The sequence below is a fragment of the Centropristis striata genome, chromosome 5 (genome assembly GCF_030273125.1).
Source record: "Centropristis striata isolate RG_2023a ecotype Rhode Island chromosome 5, C.striata_1.0, whole genome shotgun sequence".
Taxonomy (NCBI): Eukaryota; Metazoa; Chordata; class Actinopteri; order Perciformes; family Serranidae; genus Centropristis; species Centropristis striata.
In genome coordinates, this window is record NC_081521.1 from 37,174,457 (window position 1) to 37,192,068 (window position 17,612).

General features: G+C 40.4%; 1 protein-coding gene across 1 annotated transcript; it reads right to left on the bottom strand.

Annotated features, from left to right (window-relative positions):
- Positions 1 to 7,268: 7,268 nt before the first annotated feature.
- LOC131971564 (mucin-2-like) lies at positions 7,269 to 16,304 on the bottom strand. The gene is made up of 13 exons (XM_059333072.1): positions 16,245 to 16,304; positions 15,552 to 15,578; positions 15,216 to 15,420; positions 15,070 to 15,126; positions 14,445 to 14,610; positions 14,226 to 14,350; positions 14,011 to 14,134; positions 13,738 to 13,920; positions 13,504 to 13,620; positions 13,142 to 13,268; positions 12,618 to 12,787; positions 9,522 to 12,125; positions 7,269 to 9,329 (listed from the first exon to the last, which is right to left on the bottom strand). The coding sequence occupies exons 1-13, from the start codon at positions 16,267 to 16,269 to the stop codon at positions 7,269 to 7,271; spliced, it is 5,991 nt and encodes a 1,996-aa protein (XP_059189055.1). The 5' UTR covers positions 16,270 to 16,304.
- Positions 16,305 to 17,612: the final 1,308 nt, after the last annotated feature.

Consider the following 17,612-nt stretch of genomic DNA (forward strand, 5'->3'; position numbering starts at 1 on the left):
TCGTCAGTCTTGTTTATAGCTCTGCAGTGTGAGTAAAGCTCGTGCTTAGATATCAGATTACTTTTTTATAACATATTTTTCAATCCCATAGAAGATCTGATCAGATCAAGTATGATTTGACTGACAGACAGCCATACTGGAAGCACATAATCAATCAAGTTTGATCAGTTAATCGCCTCTGTCGCAGCAACACTGCTTTAAGACTAAAATGCCCACAACATGTACAAAATTGGTACAATACACAGTAATATCAAAATTACATACAACAAAATGAAAGACATGCCCCCCTAAAATCTTTTTAGTTTAGATCAAGCAGATATAGCAATAGACATGGTAACAACAAATAAAAGAGTGAAAATGTGGTTTGTTAAAGACAGAGTAAGGAGTACTTACAGATATGAGGGTAGAACAAAACATTTACTGTATCTCCAACGATGACTGACTGACAGGTGTGTGGCTTTGTGGTTTTATATTAGGTTGACAGGGCATGGCAGGTATTAGGGTGGAGACTTTTACTGCAGTGTCACAATGTCATTCACAATTAGACACAGATGGAAACAAGAACAAGAGGACAAAGTCACATTAAAGCCAGGCCCTTTTGACAATTAAAATTGTTTTGTACATAGCATGATACCACAATGTTCCAATTCCTGGAGACTATTTTATTCTTATATGGGAACTGAAAATCCTGCAGCCATTGGTATTACTGTACACTGGATGCACCACAAGACCCACAAAAGCAACAAAAAAATACCAACCCCCCCCCCCAGCTCTTCAGCTCATGGATAACCTGAGAAAATAAATCTATTTCTGTACTCGGTGAGCAAATAAAAAAATAGCTGCATTCAACTTCACAAAGTAAAAAGAAACACAACATACAATCAACATTATTGTTTATGTGGCATGATTTTCAGCTGTTCACAAGTTGCTAATACAATTCTTATAATCAATAAATATGTTTAAAATAACGTCATACTATGACATATGTCCAATTGCTGTAATTGTTAAAAACAACAATACAACAATGCTAGATTCAGTGGAAATGAGCAACAGCACCATCGTCATCCAAGGCACGCCTCATTACAACATAACCAACAAGAACACATCCACACAAAAGGTTCACTTTAATGACAAAGAGAGTAATTATTTGCATAAGTACTATCATTAAATAAGGCATGTCCTGAAACAATGGTATAAACAACCCAACAAATAGCACACACACCCTATTGGGTTAGAAACACCTATCTACCTTGTTGTTATTACTCTCGATTGACAAACAGTACTGATTCACACTGTGCATTGACAAGGACTGGCATTTGGACGAGTACAGTATTCTATTTCTGTTCTGTTTAATGGGCAAAATGCAGCTTAATCAGCTAAATTGTCATTCCTCTTAAAAATAAACTGGTGTGTGTTAAAAAATAGCTCGCAAAACAGCTGTAGAAGAGGTATGTTTCAATGATGTTAACATACACTGCATTAGCAGCGTGGCTCAATGAATGGCAATGACCTGCAATGATCCTGACTGCAACACAGTATCTTAAAATCTATTGGATGAATATTCATGACCCCCTCAATTTGAATTGTAATAATTTAGGTGATCCCTTAACTTTTCATATCAACTTTTCTCATACCAACACCAGGTTATTTGAATTTTATTTGTCAAATATTACTTACATCAAAATAATACTACTACTAAAACCAAATACATGCAAAATGAATGTAACTCCTATCAGACTCAGCTGTAACACTAATTAGCAAATGTTAGAGTTGCTAATTAGTGATGGCAAAAAACACCTCAGCATGTAGACCCTTAAGAAGATTTTTGGATTTTTGGTGTATGTGTCCTTTCTCAGAAAATTATTATACATTAACTCTTCTGCAATATGTATTTTAAGGCATTTCTGTTAAGAGGCACACAATATGGCAAGAGGGAATAGAAACTCATTCAAAAGGCAGATATGTATGCCTGATTTATTGCCTCTGGCTGACCACCACAGCAGAGAAAAATGGAGGAAAAACATTGTTGCACTGGTTTATTAAACACACAGAAGGAGAGAAATCATAGCCAGATTCCAAACAATTAGTGAGCTAGAAGGGTGAAAAACGCATACAAATAGCCACTTCTTCAGGCATTCTTAGGCGGAGTAAGGAGAATGGTTTTATTAAAATATTTTATTTAGTCTGGTATATTGGTTAAAAATGGAGTTCAGTTTTCACCTCACATGGTCTTCATAAGGGCAGTAATATTAAAAACAGATTATTTACACCTTGTTTCAAATTAATTAAATAATCAACACCTTCAGAAAACATTCACAAATATAATAAAATATAAATACAATCACATTAAAAAATAACCATACAAATACTACTCACAAAGATAAAGTCCTGGCGGCTGCCAAGATTCACACCCAGATATACATAAGCATCAAATTAAAATATCCAATTAATATCCCTCTGTAGCAGTTCTTTGTTTGATGGACTGTTTAAAACATTTTATTTCTTTCAACACATCATTCACATTACATTATTAGCAACTGCTTCATATGGACCTGTTGTTGTTGGTCAGGTAAACTGAAATGCTGTGCTAAAAACAACATAGTGCTCCTGACTGGGTTGTTATTTCTCTCAGAATATTAGTATTAGTAGATTTTTCATATCACATGGATTCATTTAAATTATTGTTTATGTAAAGAAACAAATACTTTACCGAACTGTTCAGTCTCTCACAATTGTTGTGAGACACATTTTGTTGTGCATTGTTCAAAGTCTCACAACAGATGCAGATTAACACCTCAAAGTTTTGTTTTTTTAAATATTGCAAAGTGGTTAATCAAATAAACACATTTACTCCTGCGTCTTCAAGCTCATACCTTCATTTCAATTGCTTCTTCTTGAGTACCAGTTAAGGAGCTTCACATTCCACAGAATGTTTTATATTTCATTCCCAAGCATTCATTGAGTCATTCATTATCCCTAACTGCATTTCAGAACTCGGTACACCCTGGACAGGTCGCTGGACTAACACAGGGCTGACTCAGAGACACAGAAACAGACATCATTTTCTTATTCACACCCATGGGCAATTAAGAGTCACCAATTAAAACAATGTCTGTAATTGGATTGTGGGAGGAAGCTGCAAGCCAAATTTTAACCCGTCACCCTCTTGCTGTGAGGCTGAAGTGCTATCCCGCAAACACTAACCAATATAGAACAACCAAACACACTGGCCCTCATTTATCAAACGAGCGTACGTCAGAAAGTGTGCGTAAAGTGGGCGTAAGATGATTTCTACGCAAGCCTCGGCATTTATCAATTTGAACGTGAGCGGACGGTACGATCAGATCTCACGTCTGCTCTCAGCTCGTGTACGCAAATCTGAGTCAGCGTGAAGTCCACACGTCTGAGTCGGAGAATTGATCTTAGACTATTGTATCAATGCCTGGAGCTGATAAAACTCTGTGGTGTTTTGATTTTTAATAGTGGCAAAGCAAAACATGTTTAGACTACATCATTTATCATTAAAACATAATCCATAAATAAATAAACCCTGCGATCGTGAAATTCTTTAAACAGAATACCAGCCGAGGATATTTAATGTTGTTGTCTTCTGCTGTTTACTGTTATCCAGCTCCGACACCGGAGCGTCAGCGTCTCCTTTACCAGCGGTGCTGCCCGAATAGAAACATTTCCAATCAGCGCTGCGACACGCTTCTCTGACTAGGACATCATTATTAGTAAATGTGAAGAGGTGAATAATATATCTCCATCATAATAATAGCAATATTCGGATATTATATAGATTATTAGGCTTTATATATCACGATGTAATTACTCAAACCTCGCCGGGAGTTTAATAGTCCGCTACTCTGCTGACAGCACCACTGATTTCCTTCTTTTCCACTTTTTATGCTGCCAAACAAAACTAGTTTGTTGTGTTGCAGCTGTTGGACGTCAGCGTTTCACTTTCTGACTGAGAAATTCCTCTTCTTTTAGAATTAAAACTTACTTTAAAACATTGTTTACCTCCTTCAACAAAAAAGCTGAAAACTTCTAAGTCCGTGCTCCAAATGTAAAATAATCACTGGACTTGTTTGAGTTTATAACTATAAGTACTTTTATTTCATAAACCTCCGTCGCTGCGTATTTCTGTAATATGTCTATATTGCCCCTATTGTTAATTGTAACGGTGCACTTTGCTAATAAAGCTGAGTTTAGAAGGTGAAAAAATCCTCTTTTTGGCCGTATTGCGTCCTTCGGTGTCGTAAACTCTGAAGGCGAGTCTTCTGAATCGGGTATATATTAGGGCGTGGTATTTAAATGACGCTTGTTTCGAGCCGCCACATTTATCAACAGCCGATCATTCTTACGCTGTGATTGGAGAGATACGATCGTTTGATAAATCACACGTGGACCCTGTCGTAAGACGAAATATACACTCGGATCTGCGCTCGTTTCTACGCTCGCTTGATAAATGAGGGCCACTGGCCCTCATTTATCAAACGAGCGTACGTCAGAAAGTGTGCGTAAAGTGGGCGTAAGATGATTTCTACGCAAGCCTCGGCATTTATCAATTTGGACGTGAGCGGACGGTACGATCAGATCTCACGTCTGCTCTCAGCTCGTGTACGCAAATCTGAGTCAGCGTGTAGTCCACACGTCTGAGTCGGAGAATTGATCTTAGACTACAGTATCGATGCCTGGAGCTGATAAAACTCTGTGGTGTTTTGATTTTTAATAGTGACAAAGCAAAGCATGTTTAGACTACATAATTTATCATTAAAACATAATCCAAAAATAAATAAACCCTGCGATCGTGAAATTCTTTAAGCAGAATACCAGCCGAGGACATTAAATGTTGTTGTCTTCTGCTGTTTACTGTTATCCAGCTCCGACACCGGAGCGTCAGCGTCTCCTTCACCAGCGGTGCTGCCAGAATAGAAACATTTCCAATCAGCGCCGTCACACGCTCCTCTGACTAGGACATCATTATTAGTAAATGTAAAGAGGTGAATAATATCTCTCCATCATAATAATAGCAACATTCGGATATTATATAGATTATTAGGCTTTATATATCACCATGTAATTACTCAAACCTCGCCGGGAGTTTAATAGTCCGCTACTCTGCTGACAGCACCACTGATTTCCTTCTTTTTCACTTTTTATGCTGCCAAACAAAACCAGTTTGTTGTGTTGCTGCTGTTGGACGTCAGCGTTTCACTTTCTGACTGAGAAATTCCTCTTCTTTTAGAATTAAAACTTACTTTAAAACATTGTTGCTGAAAACTTCTAAGTCCGTGCTCCAAATGTAAAATAATCACTGGACTTGGTCTATTTCTGTAATATGTCTATACTGCCCCTATTGTTAATTGTAACGGTGCACTTTGCTAATAAAGCTGACTTTAGAGGGTGAAAAAAACCTCCTTTTGGCCGCATTGCGCCCTTCGGTGTCGTAAACTCTGAAGGCGAGTCTTCTGAATCGGGTATATATTAGGGCGTGGTATTTAAATTACGCTTGTTTCGAGCCGCCACATTTATCAACAGCCGATCATTCTTACGCTGTGATTGGCGAGATACGATCGTTTGATAAATCACACGTGGACCCTGTCGTAAGACGAAATATACACTGAAATCTGCGCTCGTTTCTACGCTCGCTTGATAAATGAGGGCCACTATGTGTGAATTAGTCTGGGACACTTGCAGTATTATTATTTTTTTTATTGACTTATGATGAAGAAATATTTATTTGTACTGATTTACTTATAGAAATAAAGTCTGTAGTGTACATGCAATATGCAACATCTTTGTGATTATACAGAACAACTCCAATCACAAAAAGGCTAAATAAAAACACCAAGACAAACCCATACAATAGGGTTCAATACACCAATCATGACAAAGATATGCACCAACCATATAATTAAGTAAGTCACGTAGGATTAGTGGATGGCAATAAAAAAAACAAGAACATACACACCCAACTGACATAGACACCTTCAATTAACAGCAACAGAACAACAATTATGAACAAACAGTACATGTTGTTCCTATTACAAATAATATAAATAATATAAATAATATTGACAGACATGAATGGGAGAACATTGCCACGATTTACATACTCAGTTGCAAATTCTTGAAAGTATATATGTAAAGGGAGAAAGTTGGAGAGATGAAACCATGTTTTGATTGTTTTGGCAATTCAGTGGGGTCAGGGTGCTTGTAAATGTTGACATTTAATGCGTTAATTTAAAAAAAATTGTATTCACCTCAAGCTTTATTCACATGGGAATAGAATGGGGACTGCTCATTATTCCAACAGCCAAGTAGTTCACCAAGACGATACTTCTAAATCATAACATATGACTTTGTATGACTCCTAAACAATGACAAAGACTACCAACACTTTTTAATTTCCCGGTGCCTTAAACAGATGCACACCAAGCCCCTTTTCCTTGGTTTGGATTTGTTGGTGAATGTGTTTTACTTTACGCTAATAACATTAGGCAACAGTAACTAAGATAGCCACTCATTACAAACAAGGTATGCAGAAGACCATCTCTGAACGCACAACACGTCTAACTTGAAGCAGATGGGTTCCAGCAGCAGAAGACCAAACCACTGTTTTATTAGGGGTGCACCTTGCTGGCTAATAATGTGACCTATGAATGTATTTAAAGCAGAAAATTCCAGTGAGAGCATGTTTTTTGGACCAATGGGCCTTCAGAGTAATGGTTCTTGTTTTCAGGATAATGGGACAAATGCTTTTGGTCCAAAGGCTATCGGAACAATGATATGGCATCACTAGTATTACCTGGTGATTTGTAATTTCGCAAATGAACTGCCATATTTTGCCAAACACAGAGATCATGTGATAATGTCCCATCTGCATCAGCATCATGGTAATTTGGGATTTAAATGCAAGGTATTTCTTTTCCTCTGCACTGTTTTTCTGCCTCTGTCCAAGTTGAGTATTATGAAGGCTGCTTTGGCAATTCTGAATAACAATTTTGACAGCAATTTAAGTGCGAATTCAGGAGGCTCACTGTGCTGTTCAATTTCTAAATCAGATGAGGTCCCCTGGTAATACAAGTCCCGTGTGTAAATGAGTGAGTCCTTTATAAAGCAAACATAACCAATATTCAGTATTTTTTTACATGTATAATTAACACTGAAAAATATGAAGAAATTGTATATATAATAGTAATTTTGACAGTGCACCCAATTTGTCAAGAGGATAAATACCTCATGGAGAGTGAAATTATTTACTGATTTACACATGAACCTGATGAATTTGAACTCTTCTTGAAGACCTGACCACTTGGGCATGTCACAATGACGTTCGCCGGACAATCATAATACTGGTTATTTTTACCAGGGACTTGAAACTGCCCTGTGCTCCCTCCATTACAGTTGTTTCCTTTTGCTTTTCCTTCAGTTGTCGTAGTGGTTGTAGTGGCCATTGTTGTGGTTGTGGTAGGGGAAGTTGTAGTTGTGGTAGGGGGCATTGTGGTTGTTGTAGGAGAAGTTGTGGTCGGGGTTGTTGTGGTAGTGGGGGCAGTTGTGGTAAGGGGAGTAGTGGGTATTGTTGTGGGAGGGGAAGTTGTGGTCGTTGTAGGAGAAGTTGTAGTTGGGGGTGTTGTCGTGGTAGTAGGGGCAGTCGTGGTAAGGGGAATTGTGGTTGTGGGTGGAGGAGTTGTGGTTGTAGTAGGAGAGGTTGTTGTAATTGTGGTAAGGGGAGATGTAGTAATAGGCATTGTTGTGGTCATGGGCGGAGAAGTTGTAGTTATAGTAGGAGAGGTTGTTGTGGTAGTGGGGGTAGTTGTGGTTGTAGTGGGACTTGCTGTGGTTGTGGTAGTGTACGTTGCTGTGGTAGAGGGGGTTGTCATGGTTGTAGGTAGAGAAGTTGTGGTTTTTGTAAGAGAGGTTGTTGTGATTGTGGAAAGTGGAGTTGTGGTAGTGGGCATTGTTGTGGTTGTGGTAGGGGGCATTGTGGTTGTGGTAGGAGAAGTTATGGTTGTAGTAGGAGCGGTTGTTGTGGTTGTGGTAGGGGGAGCTCTGGTAGTGGGCATTGTCGTAGGGGGGATTGTCATGGTTGTGGGAGAAGAAGTTGTACTTGTTGTTGGAGCGGTAGTTGTGCTGGGGGGAGTTGTGGTAGCGGGGGAAGTTGTGGTTGAAGTGGGAGTTGCTGTGGTTGTGGTAGGAGAAGTTGCAGTTGTAGTAGGAGAGCTTGTAATTGTGGTAAAGTATGTTGTGGTAGTGGGCATTGTTGTGGTAGGGGAGGTTGTCATGGTTGTGGGAGAAGAAGTTGTACTTGTTGTAAGAGTGGTTGTTGTTGTGGTGCTAGGGGGAGTTGTGGTAGCGGGGGCAGTTGTGGTTGAAGTGGGAGTTGCTGTGGTTGTGGTAGTAGAAGTTGTAGTTGTAGTAGGAGAGCTTGTAATTGTGGTAAAGGCAGTTGTGGTACTGGGCATTGTTGTGGGAGGGGAAGTTGTGGTTGTTGTGGTTTGGGGTGTTGTTGTGGTAGAGGGGGCAGTTGTGGTAAGGGGAATTGTTGCGGTTGTGGGTGGAGGAGTTGTGGTCATCGTTGGAGAGGTTGTTGTAATTGTGGTAAGGGGAGTTGTGGTAGTAGGCATTGTTGTGGTTGTGGTCGGAGAAGTTGCAGTAAGAGAGGTTGTTGTGGTAGTAGGGGGAGCTGTGGTAGTATGGGCAGTTTTGGTTGTAGTGGGACTAGCTGTGGTTGTGGTAGTCTGCATTGTTTTGGTTGTGGGAGGGGTCATTGTGGTTGTAGTAGGACGTGGTGTGGTAGGGAGGGTTGTGGTGGTTGTTGTAGGAGAAGTGATGGTTGTAGTTGGAGCGGTTGTGGTTGTGGTAGGGGGAGCACTGGTAGTGGGCATTGTTGTGGTAGAGGAGGTTGTCATGGTTGTGGGAGAAGAAGTTGTACTTGTTGTAGGAGTGGTTGTTGTTGTGGTGCTAGGGGGAGTTGTGGTAGCGGGGGCAGTTGTGGTTGAAGTGGGAGTTGCTGTGGTTGTGGTAGTAGAAGTTGCAGTTGTAGTAGGAGAGCTTGTAATTGTGGTAAAGGGAGTTGTGGTACTGGGCATTGTTGTGGGAGGGGAAGTTGTGGTCTTTGTGGTTGGGGGTGTTGTTGTGGTAGAGGGGGCAGTTGTGGTAAGGGGAATTGTTGCGGTTGTGGGTGGAGGAGTTGTGGTCATCGTTGGAGAGGTTGTTGTAATTGTGGTAAGGGGAGTTGTGGTAGTAGGCATTGTTGTGGTCGGAGAAGTTGTAGTAAGAGAGGTTGTTGTTGTTGTAGTAGGTGGAGCTGTGGTAGTGTGGGCAGTTTTGGTTGTAGTGGGACTAGCTGTGGTTGTGGTAGTCTGCATTGTTTTGGTTGTGGGAGGGGTCATTGTGGTTGTAGTAGGACGTGGTGTGGTAGGGAGGGTGGTGGTGGTTGTTGTAGGAGAAGTGATGGTTGTAGTTGGAGCGGTTTTGGTTGTGGTAGGGGGAGCACTGGTAGTGGGCATTGTTGTGGTAGAGGAGGTTGTCATGGTTGTGGGAGAAGAAGTTGTACTTGTTGTAGGAGTGGTTGTTGTTGTGGTGCTAGGGGGAGTTGTGGTAGTGGGGGCAGTTGTGGTTGAAGTGGGAGTTGCTGTGGTTGAAGTGGGAGTTGCTGTGGTTGTGGTAGTAGAAGTTGCAGTTGTAGTAGGAGAGCTTGTAATTGTGGTAAAGGCAGTTGTGGTACTGGGCATTGTTGTGGGAGGGGAAGTTGTGGTCGTTGTGGTTTGGGGTGTTGTTGTGGTAGAGGGGGCAGTTGTGGTAAGGGGAATTGTTGCGGTTGTGGGTGGAGGAGTTGTGGTCATCGTTGGAGAGGTTGTTGTAATTGTGGTAAGGGGAGTTGTGGTAGTAGGCATTGTTGTGGTTGTGGTCAGAGAAGTTGTAGTAAGAGAGGTTGTTGTGGTCGTAGGGGGAGCTGTAGTAGTATGGGCAGTTTTGGTTGTAGTGGGACTAGCTGTGGTTGTGGTAGTCTGCTTTGTTTTGGTTGTGGGAGGGGTCATTGTGGTTGTAGTAGGACGTGGTGTGGTAGGGAGGGTTGTGGTGGTTGTTGTAGGTGAAGTGATGGTTGTAGTTGGAGCGGTTGTGGTTGTGGTAGGGGGAGCACCGGTAGTGGGCATTGTTGTGGTAGAGGAGGTTGTCATGGTTGTGGGAGAAGAAGTTGTACTTGTTGTAGGAGTGGTTGTTGTTGTGGTGCTAGGGGGAGTTGGAGTAGCGGGGGCAGTTGTGGTTGAAGTGGGAGTTGCTGTGGTTGTGGTAGTAGAAGTTGCAGTTGTAGTAGGAGAGCTTGTAATTGTGGTAAAGGGAGTTGTGGTACTGGGCATTGTTGTGGGAGGGGAAGTTGTGGTCTTTGTGGTTGGGGGTGTTGTTGTGGTAGAGGGGGCAGTTGTGGTAAGGGGAATTGTTGTGGTTGTGGGTGGAGGAGTTGTGGTCATCGTTGGAGAGGTTGTTGTAATTGTGGTAAGGGGAGTTGTGGTAGTAGGCATTGTTGTGGTCGGAGAAGTTGTAGTAAGAGAGGTTGTTGTTGTTGTAGTAGGGGGAGCTGTGGTAGTGTGGGCAGTTTTGGTTGTAGTAGGACTAGCTGTGGTTGTGGTAGTCTGCATTGTTTTTGTTGTGGGAGGGGTCATTGTGGCTGTAGTAGGACGTGGTGTGGTAGGGAGGGTGGTGGTGGTTGTTGTAGGAGAAGTGATGGTTGTAGTTGGAGCGGTTGTGGTTGTGGTAGGGGGAGCACTGGTAGTGGGCATTGTTGTGGTAGAGGAGGTTGTCATGGTTGTGGGAGAAGAAGTTGTACTTGTTGTTGTGGTGCTAGGGGGAGTTGTGGTAGTGGGGGCAGTTGTGGTTGAAGTGGGAGTTGCTGTGGTTGTGGTAGTAGAAGCTGTAGTTGTAGTAGGAGAGCTTGTAATTGTGGTAAAGGGGGCAGTTGTGGTAAGGGGAATTGTTGTGATTGTGGGTGCAGGAGTTGTGGTTATCGTCGAAGAGGTTGTTGTTGTGGTAGGGGGAGTTGTGGTAGTGTGGGCAGTTTTGGTTGTAGTGGGACTTGCTGTGGTTGTGGTAGTCTGCATTGTTTTGGTTGTGGGAGGGGTCATTGTGGTTGTAGTAGGATAGGTTGTTGTGGTAGGAAGGGTTGTGGTGGTTGTCGTAGGAGAAGTGATGGTTGTAGTTGGAGTGGTTGTGGTAGTGGGCATTGTTGCGGTAGGAGGGGTTGTCATGATTGTGGGAGAAAAAGTTGTGCTTGTTGTAGGGGAGGTTGTTGTTGTGCTAGGGCTAGCAGTAGCAGTTGTGGTTGAAGTGGGAGTTGCTATGGTTGTGGTAGAGGGGGTTGTATTAGTGGGCATTGTTGTGGGAGGGGAAGTTGTGGTCGTTGTAGGAGAAGTTGTGGTCAGGGGTGTTGTTGTCGTAGTGGGCTTTGTTGTGGTTGTTGGAAAGGGCATTGTGGTTCTAGTAGGAGAGGTTGTTGTGATAGTAGGCGGAGTTTTGGTGGTGGGGGCAGTTTTGGTTGTAGTTGGACTTGCTGTGGTTGTGGTAGTGTGCATTGTTGTGGTAGGAGGGGTTGTCATGGTTTTGGAAGAAGAAGTTGTGCTAGTTGTAGGAGCCGTTGTTGTTGTTGTGCTAGGGGGAGTTGTGGTAGCAGTGGCAGTTGTGGTTGAAGTAGGAGTTGCTGTGGTTGTGTAAGGGGGGGTGGTCGTGGTTGTAGTAGGAGAAGTTACGGTTATAGTAGGATTGGTTGTGCTTGTTGCAAGGGGAGTTGTGGTAGTGGGCATTGTTGTGGTTGTGGTAGGGGGCATTGTTGTAGTAGGGGGGGTTGTTGAGGTTGTGGTAGGGGGCATTGTTGTAGTAGGGGGGGTTGTTGAGGTTGTGGGAGGAGAAGTTGTGTTTGTAGTATATGAGGTTGTTGTGGTTGTGCTCACAGCAGTTGTAGCTGTAGTGGGACTTGCTGAGGTTGTGGTAATGTACATTGTTGTGGTACGGGGGGTTGTCATGGTTGTAGGTGGAGAAGTTGTGGTTGTTGTAAGAGAGGTTGTTGTGGTATGGGGAGCTCTGGTAGGGGGTGCTGTGGTAGTGAAGATTGTTCTGGTCTTGATTGGAGAAGTTGAAGTTGAAGTAGGAGAGGTTGTTGTGGTTTTAGTAAGGGTAGTTGTGGTTGTTGTAGGATAAATTGTGGAATGGGTTGATGTTGTTTTGCTAGGGGGAGTTGTGGTAGTGGGGGAAGTTGTGATTGTAGTGGGAGTTGCTGTGGTTGAATTAAGGATTGCTGTGGTAGTGGGCATTGTTGCAGTTGTGATAGGGGCAGTTGTTGTAGTCAGGGGATTTGTGGTAGTGAGAACTGTAGTTGTGGAAAAAACGGTTGTTTTGGTGTTAGCAAGAGGTCCTTTGGAATCTGGCAGTGTTGTGGTTGTTGAGGAGGGAGTTCTATTTGTATGAGGGAGAGTTGTCTTTGTAGTTGTCGGGGGAGTTGTGGTTGTGGTTTGAGAAGTAGTTGTGGTTGTGGAAGAGAAGGTGTTCTTATTGGTGTTAGGGTGAGTTGTGGTAGTGGCACTTGTTTTGGTTGTTGTAGGGGGAGTTGTTACAATAGTCGTGGTTGTGATAGGGGGGGTGGTAGTGTTTTTCAGAGTTGTTTTGCTTGTGGTCGGAGAAGTGGTTGTAGTTGTGCTAAAGGTAATTGTTGTGGGAGTGGGTTTCAAAGTGGAATTGGAAGTGAATGTTGCTGTAGGTGTGGTAGTGGGAGTTGTTGTAGAACCTAAACAAAATGATAAAGAGATATATTCATAATTGTTCCTTAACACTGTTGGACCACCAAATCATAATTTGTGTTAGTGAGCATGGCTGCTGAAATTTGTCAATAAAAGTATACTCATTTGCCACACACACACACACACACACACACACACACACACACACACACACACACACACACACACACATATGAAATCTGCAAAATAACATGTAATGTAAATAATGTAATTATATCTGCAGTCACCCAATAATGTAATTAAAAGGTGATTACATTACTGCATATAGCATTGAATCTTATACATAAGAAAAACCTCCACACATACATACATACATTAGAGAAGTTTCTAATTTTGGTTACCTCGAGACAGGAGAGTCTTCATGTGGTTGATGAAGCTGCCCATTTTACAAAACATCCCGCTGGTGTCATCCAGGTCCAGTGACCACACAAAGGCTCCTCCAAAGTTGTTTGTTTTTAGGTAAGTGACCTGAGAGGACAAGAGAAAAAAAACTTCTGCATGTTGCAAAAATATACATTTTTCTCAGATTTGTGTGTCAGTCTTTTGCAACTAAAAGACTGAGCTACAGTTTCAACTAGAGAATGCCATTTGTGGAGAAAATTCCAGTGGGGAAGCTGGATGCTGTTGCTATGCTGCCATGTTGGTGGGAATGTGTCTAAAGAAGTTGCTGGAAAAAGTTCTCACTAATTAAACTGATAGTTACCTTGGTATCAAGGCTGTCTTTGTTGTCAAATCCAACCCACTGATCTTCTGTGACAGCAAATGGAACTCCCTGGTCTGTAATCAGCTGGGTTGGAACTCCTTCAAGATAAAGGCAAATCTGAAAAAGTGTTAAATATCACCTAATGCATTAATTCAAACTGAAATGTAACACACCAGATACAGTAAAAGCCTATAATAAGGCAATTTATATACATTTAATATATTGCAGTTTTACCTCATAGGAGGCCCAGAATCCATCTTCACCGGTGTAGCAGCCCTCTTCACCAGGACCCTTGACTGGTGCTCCAATACCACTGGCATTAGTGGAGAGGTCAAAAGCTCGGCCGTAAGCTGCAATCCCCAAATTGAGCTTTTGTCTTGGTGCTCCCTGGTCATGCCAGTACTGCATGGCAAAGTCCTATAATGTGCAGAAAAAGATCCAAAAAGGATGTGAGGACATATTGAAATAGATTTTTAGGCTGTTGAAATACAAAACCCTTCAAATTACAGTGTTTGAGTAGTTTTTGTTTCCAGTGTCTTCGGATCCCTGGTATAAGGGGCTGTGATGTCCTGTCACATTTTCCCATGGTCCGTGAAAGTCAAATGTCAGAACATTAATAAAATCCAGGTGCCTGAGAAAATGCAGAGGAGACCAGGTTCACCAACACATAACAAAAACTAATCATGGATATCATGTAAAGAAATACATTCAATTATTTTTACTTGGCAATCTCTGAGACTTCATAACTGGCATCAATGGTTGTTTTCTCAGCAGAGACACTTGCAGTGATGAGTAATCTGGTACGGCTTGTGTTTGCTCCCTCAGTCACAAAGGCCTCTTTTAGCTCCTATACAATAAAGATGCATGGTTTAGTTTCAGTCAGTTTTATCAAACATCATATATATTTATTCATGGTTCATACTGTATGGCATATGGCTGACCTTGCACAACATTGTGAATCCCTGCTTGTCCTGTGGTTGGCTTCCAACACTGCCGGGGTTCCTCCAGTCAAGGTTTAGCCCATCAAACCCATTGTCTCTCAGTATTTTTAAAGCAGACTGGATGAACTTTGATCTGCTTTGTTCTTCTGCCACCATTGTACTGAACCTGGTAAATACACATGCTTTCAAGAAGATACTCCACATACAGCATTCAAGAGCTCTCTTTTCAGAGCAAATACAAAGAGCAATGCAAACCACAGTGTCATGTGCAAAAAAAAAAAAAATAGCCATTGGAAATTGTCTGTAAATAATGAATAAGATAACCCAGAATATGATTCCCATTACTGTGTTACAACTTACAGGAATGTAATATTTCTGCTTATTGATTGTTGTTTCTTTGCATTATTATTTTGTTGCGGGACAACACATATTTTGTTTACATTAATGCTTTGGGAATCAGGAAATGTACTCATTTATGTGTTTATATATTATTATTTTATTATTATACCAGCCTCTCACCTTGTGCTTCTTCATTTGTATGAAATCATAAGAACTACATGTTGATATTCTACACTTGTCTTTGCACTGACACAAAAAGGCCTAAATGGTCCTGTTAGTAACTTACTTTTGTGTGCTAACAGTTAAGCCACCAACCGCCAACAGGGTTTTCAGCAGTGGATTCCTGTGGAAGCGTAAAAGTTATATATGAGTATATAAAGAAACACAAAATTCTATATAATTTCCGCAATATTTACAGGCTAAAGCACTGACATAGTTTTGAGTCCATTGAAGGACTGATAGCCTTGTTCGTGAGTTTCCTTCTTGGGGACCACCTCATAGACGTCGTTTATGTCAGCAAAGGCATAGATCAGATGGGTACACTGGTTTGGATCAATATCTGACACTGTGAACTTCCCATAATCCGGTCTATCTTCAGCCTCACTGTCATAGTAACACACCAGCCTGTAGGAAGAGGCTAAGACATGGAGAGAAATCATGATGGCTTTAATTAGTTTTTGAAGACATCAACATTTTTCACCAAATTTGTTGTGTTAAGGACATTTTTAATATCCATGTAAGAACGTGAATAATGCGTTATATACTTACCGAAACTGGCGATGATCAAACAGAGACCTTTGAAGTAACATACTGTGTTAGTATTCGGTTGAAAACAAAGCTTAGTAAAGGTAAATTTACACAAATTACAAAATAGATTAAAAAACAAACAAACATGTTTTCTCACTCTATTCTATTTATTACTGGAATCACAAATTTTGTTTGGTTGTATTTTTCTAGGTTAATGAGATATTGCTCTATTAGATTATATTGAAGGTGAATGGAATTTCATTTTAAAAATGAACAGCAATGCATCTCCTGGATAAACAACACAGTTTTTTTTGTAAGACTCAACCTATTATTGGTGCCTGGATTTGGGCGAGAGACGTGACCAGATTATCGTAGTTTATAAAACGTAGCATAGTGAGGATACTGACATGTTATACACAAGAAGTAAAACACAGATTTGTCAATGCGCATTTAACCCACTTTAGACCTGGTCACATGAGGCAGCCATCAGTCTTTGTTTTTTTAAATTGGGGATAACATTTCGGGAAAGAGTTGCCAATAATTTTCCAAAAGGAATTTAGCAGTAAGCAGTACAAACCAAATTCCACTCACTTTTACTGTAATCTGAGCGATAAAAACATTGCTTGCTCGATACCACTAGAAGTAACTGAGAAAAAATGTGTTTTTGTAATTTGGGTGAATCAACCCTTTAATTAAAGAATAACTGTGTCTTACCTGCACTTAGACTGAACTTGCACATGTTGTCACTGTATGGATATGCAAAGATAGAAAAATATGTTTTAATAAGCAGCTTAAGGAAACAGCATTTTCAAACAAATACTCACTCTTCTGTTATTAAACAAACAAACAAAAAAGCCGTCCAGACAAAAAACTACAGAGCTTTCATTAATTCTAGTTCAGTACCAGAATGATTTGTTCTATCAAGGTCAAGTTTTAATATATTATAGGTCTACGTCGGTGTCAAATTTGAAAATTGAAAAAAATTTCTCACCAAACCCTATTTAGGTGATCTATAGGGCATGGTCTAAATTGCATGGTGCAAGTGCATTTAGGGACGTATCCAACTCACATTTATTACACAACGCAGAATGTAATGTGCAAGAGGGAAAGGGATGTATGTTGGTTGCGACATCATTCAATTTTGTCAGTTATTTTAGATTTAGTCTCAGTTTTTTAAGTTCTTATTAGTTTTAGTTACATTTTATTTTAGTTAGTTTTAGTTACATTTGTATCCTTCAAAGTTTTAGTCAAGTTTTTGCCCACGACAACTCAAAACATGTTAGTCCAGTTTTAGTTGACAAGAAGTCATTATATATACAAAACTTTTAGTCAAAATGTTTTCTCTCTTTAAACCAGAGTTGATTTTGTTTGCTATTCTTTTAGTGAACTTAGTATTGGTTTTAGTCCTGTGTCAAATGTCATTATTTGTTTTTTAATCATATTTAGAGTGTCATCAATCTAGCTTTTTTTAGATTGAAGAAATTGATTGTTTTACAATTACTCCTGTGTCCGCCTAAGACAGACTAACGGCAAAGTTGTATTTTTCAATATTCAGCCTGTGTTTGTCATCAGATAACAATAAGACAAAATTTTATGTCAAATAAGTTTGACTAAAATTCCAAAGTTATTGGTATTCACCATACTAAATTTAGATATGTCTACATATTGTAAAACATTACATTTTACATTTTACACAGGACAAAGACCAAGACTAAATTAAAACAAGTAGTCAAATTTATAATTTTTTAATTTGTCGACTATAAACGGTAATATTGACTAAAATGTGACAAAAATGAATTTTGGTCTTAGCACAAAAACTAAATATAGAATAACATTATTGACAAAATGAACAGCAGATTACTCAGGACATAAAGCAGAGTTTAGAAACAGGTGTACATAATATGTATAACATAGGATAATCATAACATTTGGTACAACAAATAAAAAATGTTTTTAGTTGAACTAGTGAACTAGTGAACTAGTTAGTTACAACCCTGACTCCAAAAGAATTAGACACTGTGTGAAACATAAATAAAAACAGAATGCATGAAATTCAGACTACATACTACAAACCTGAGACTG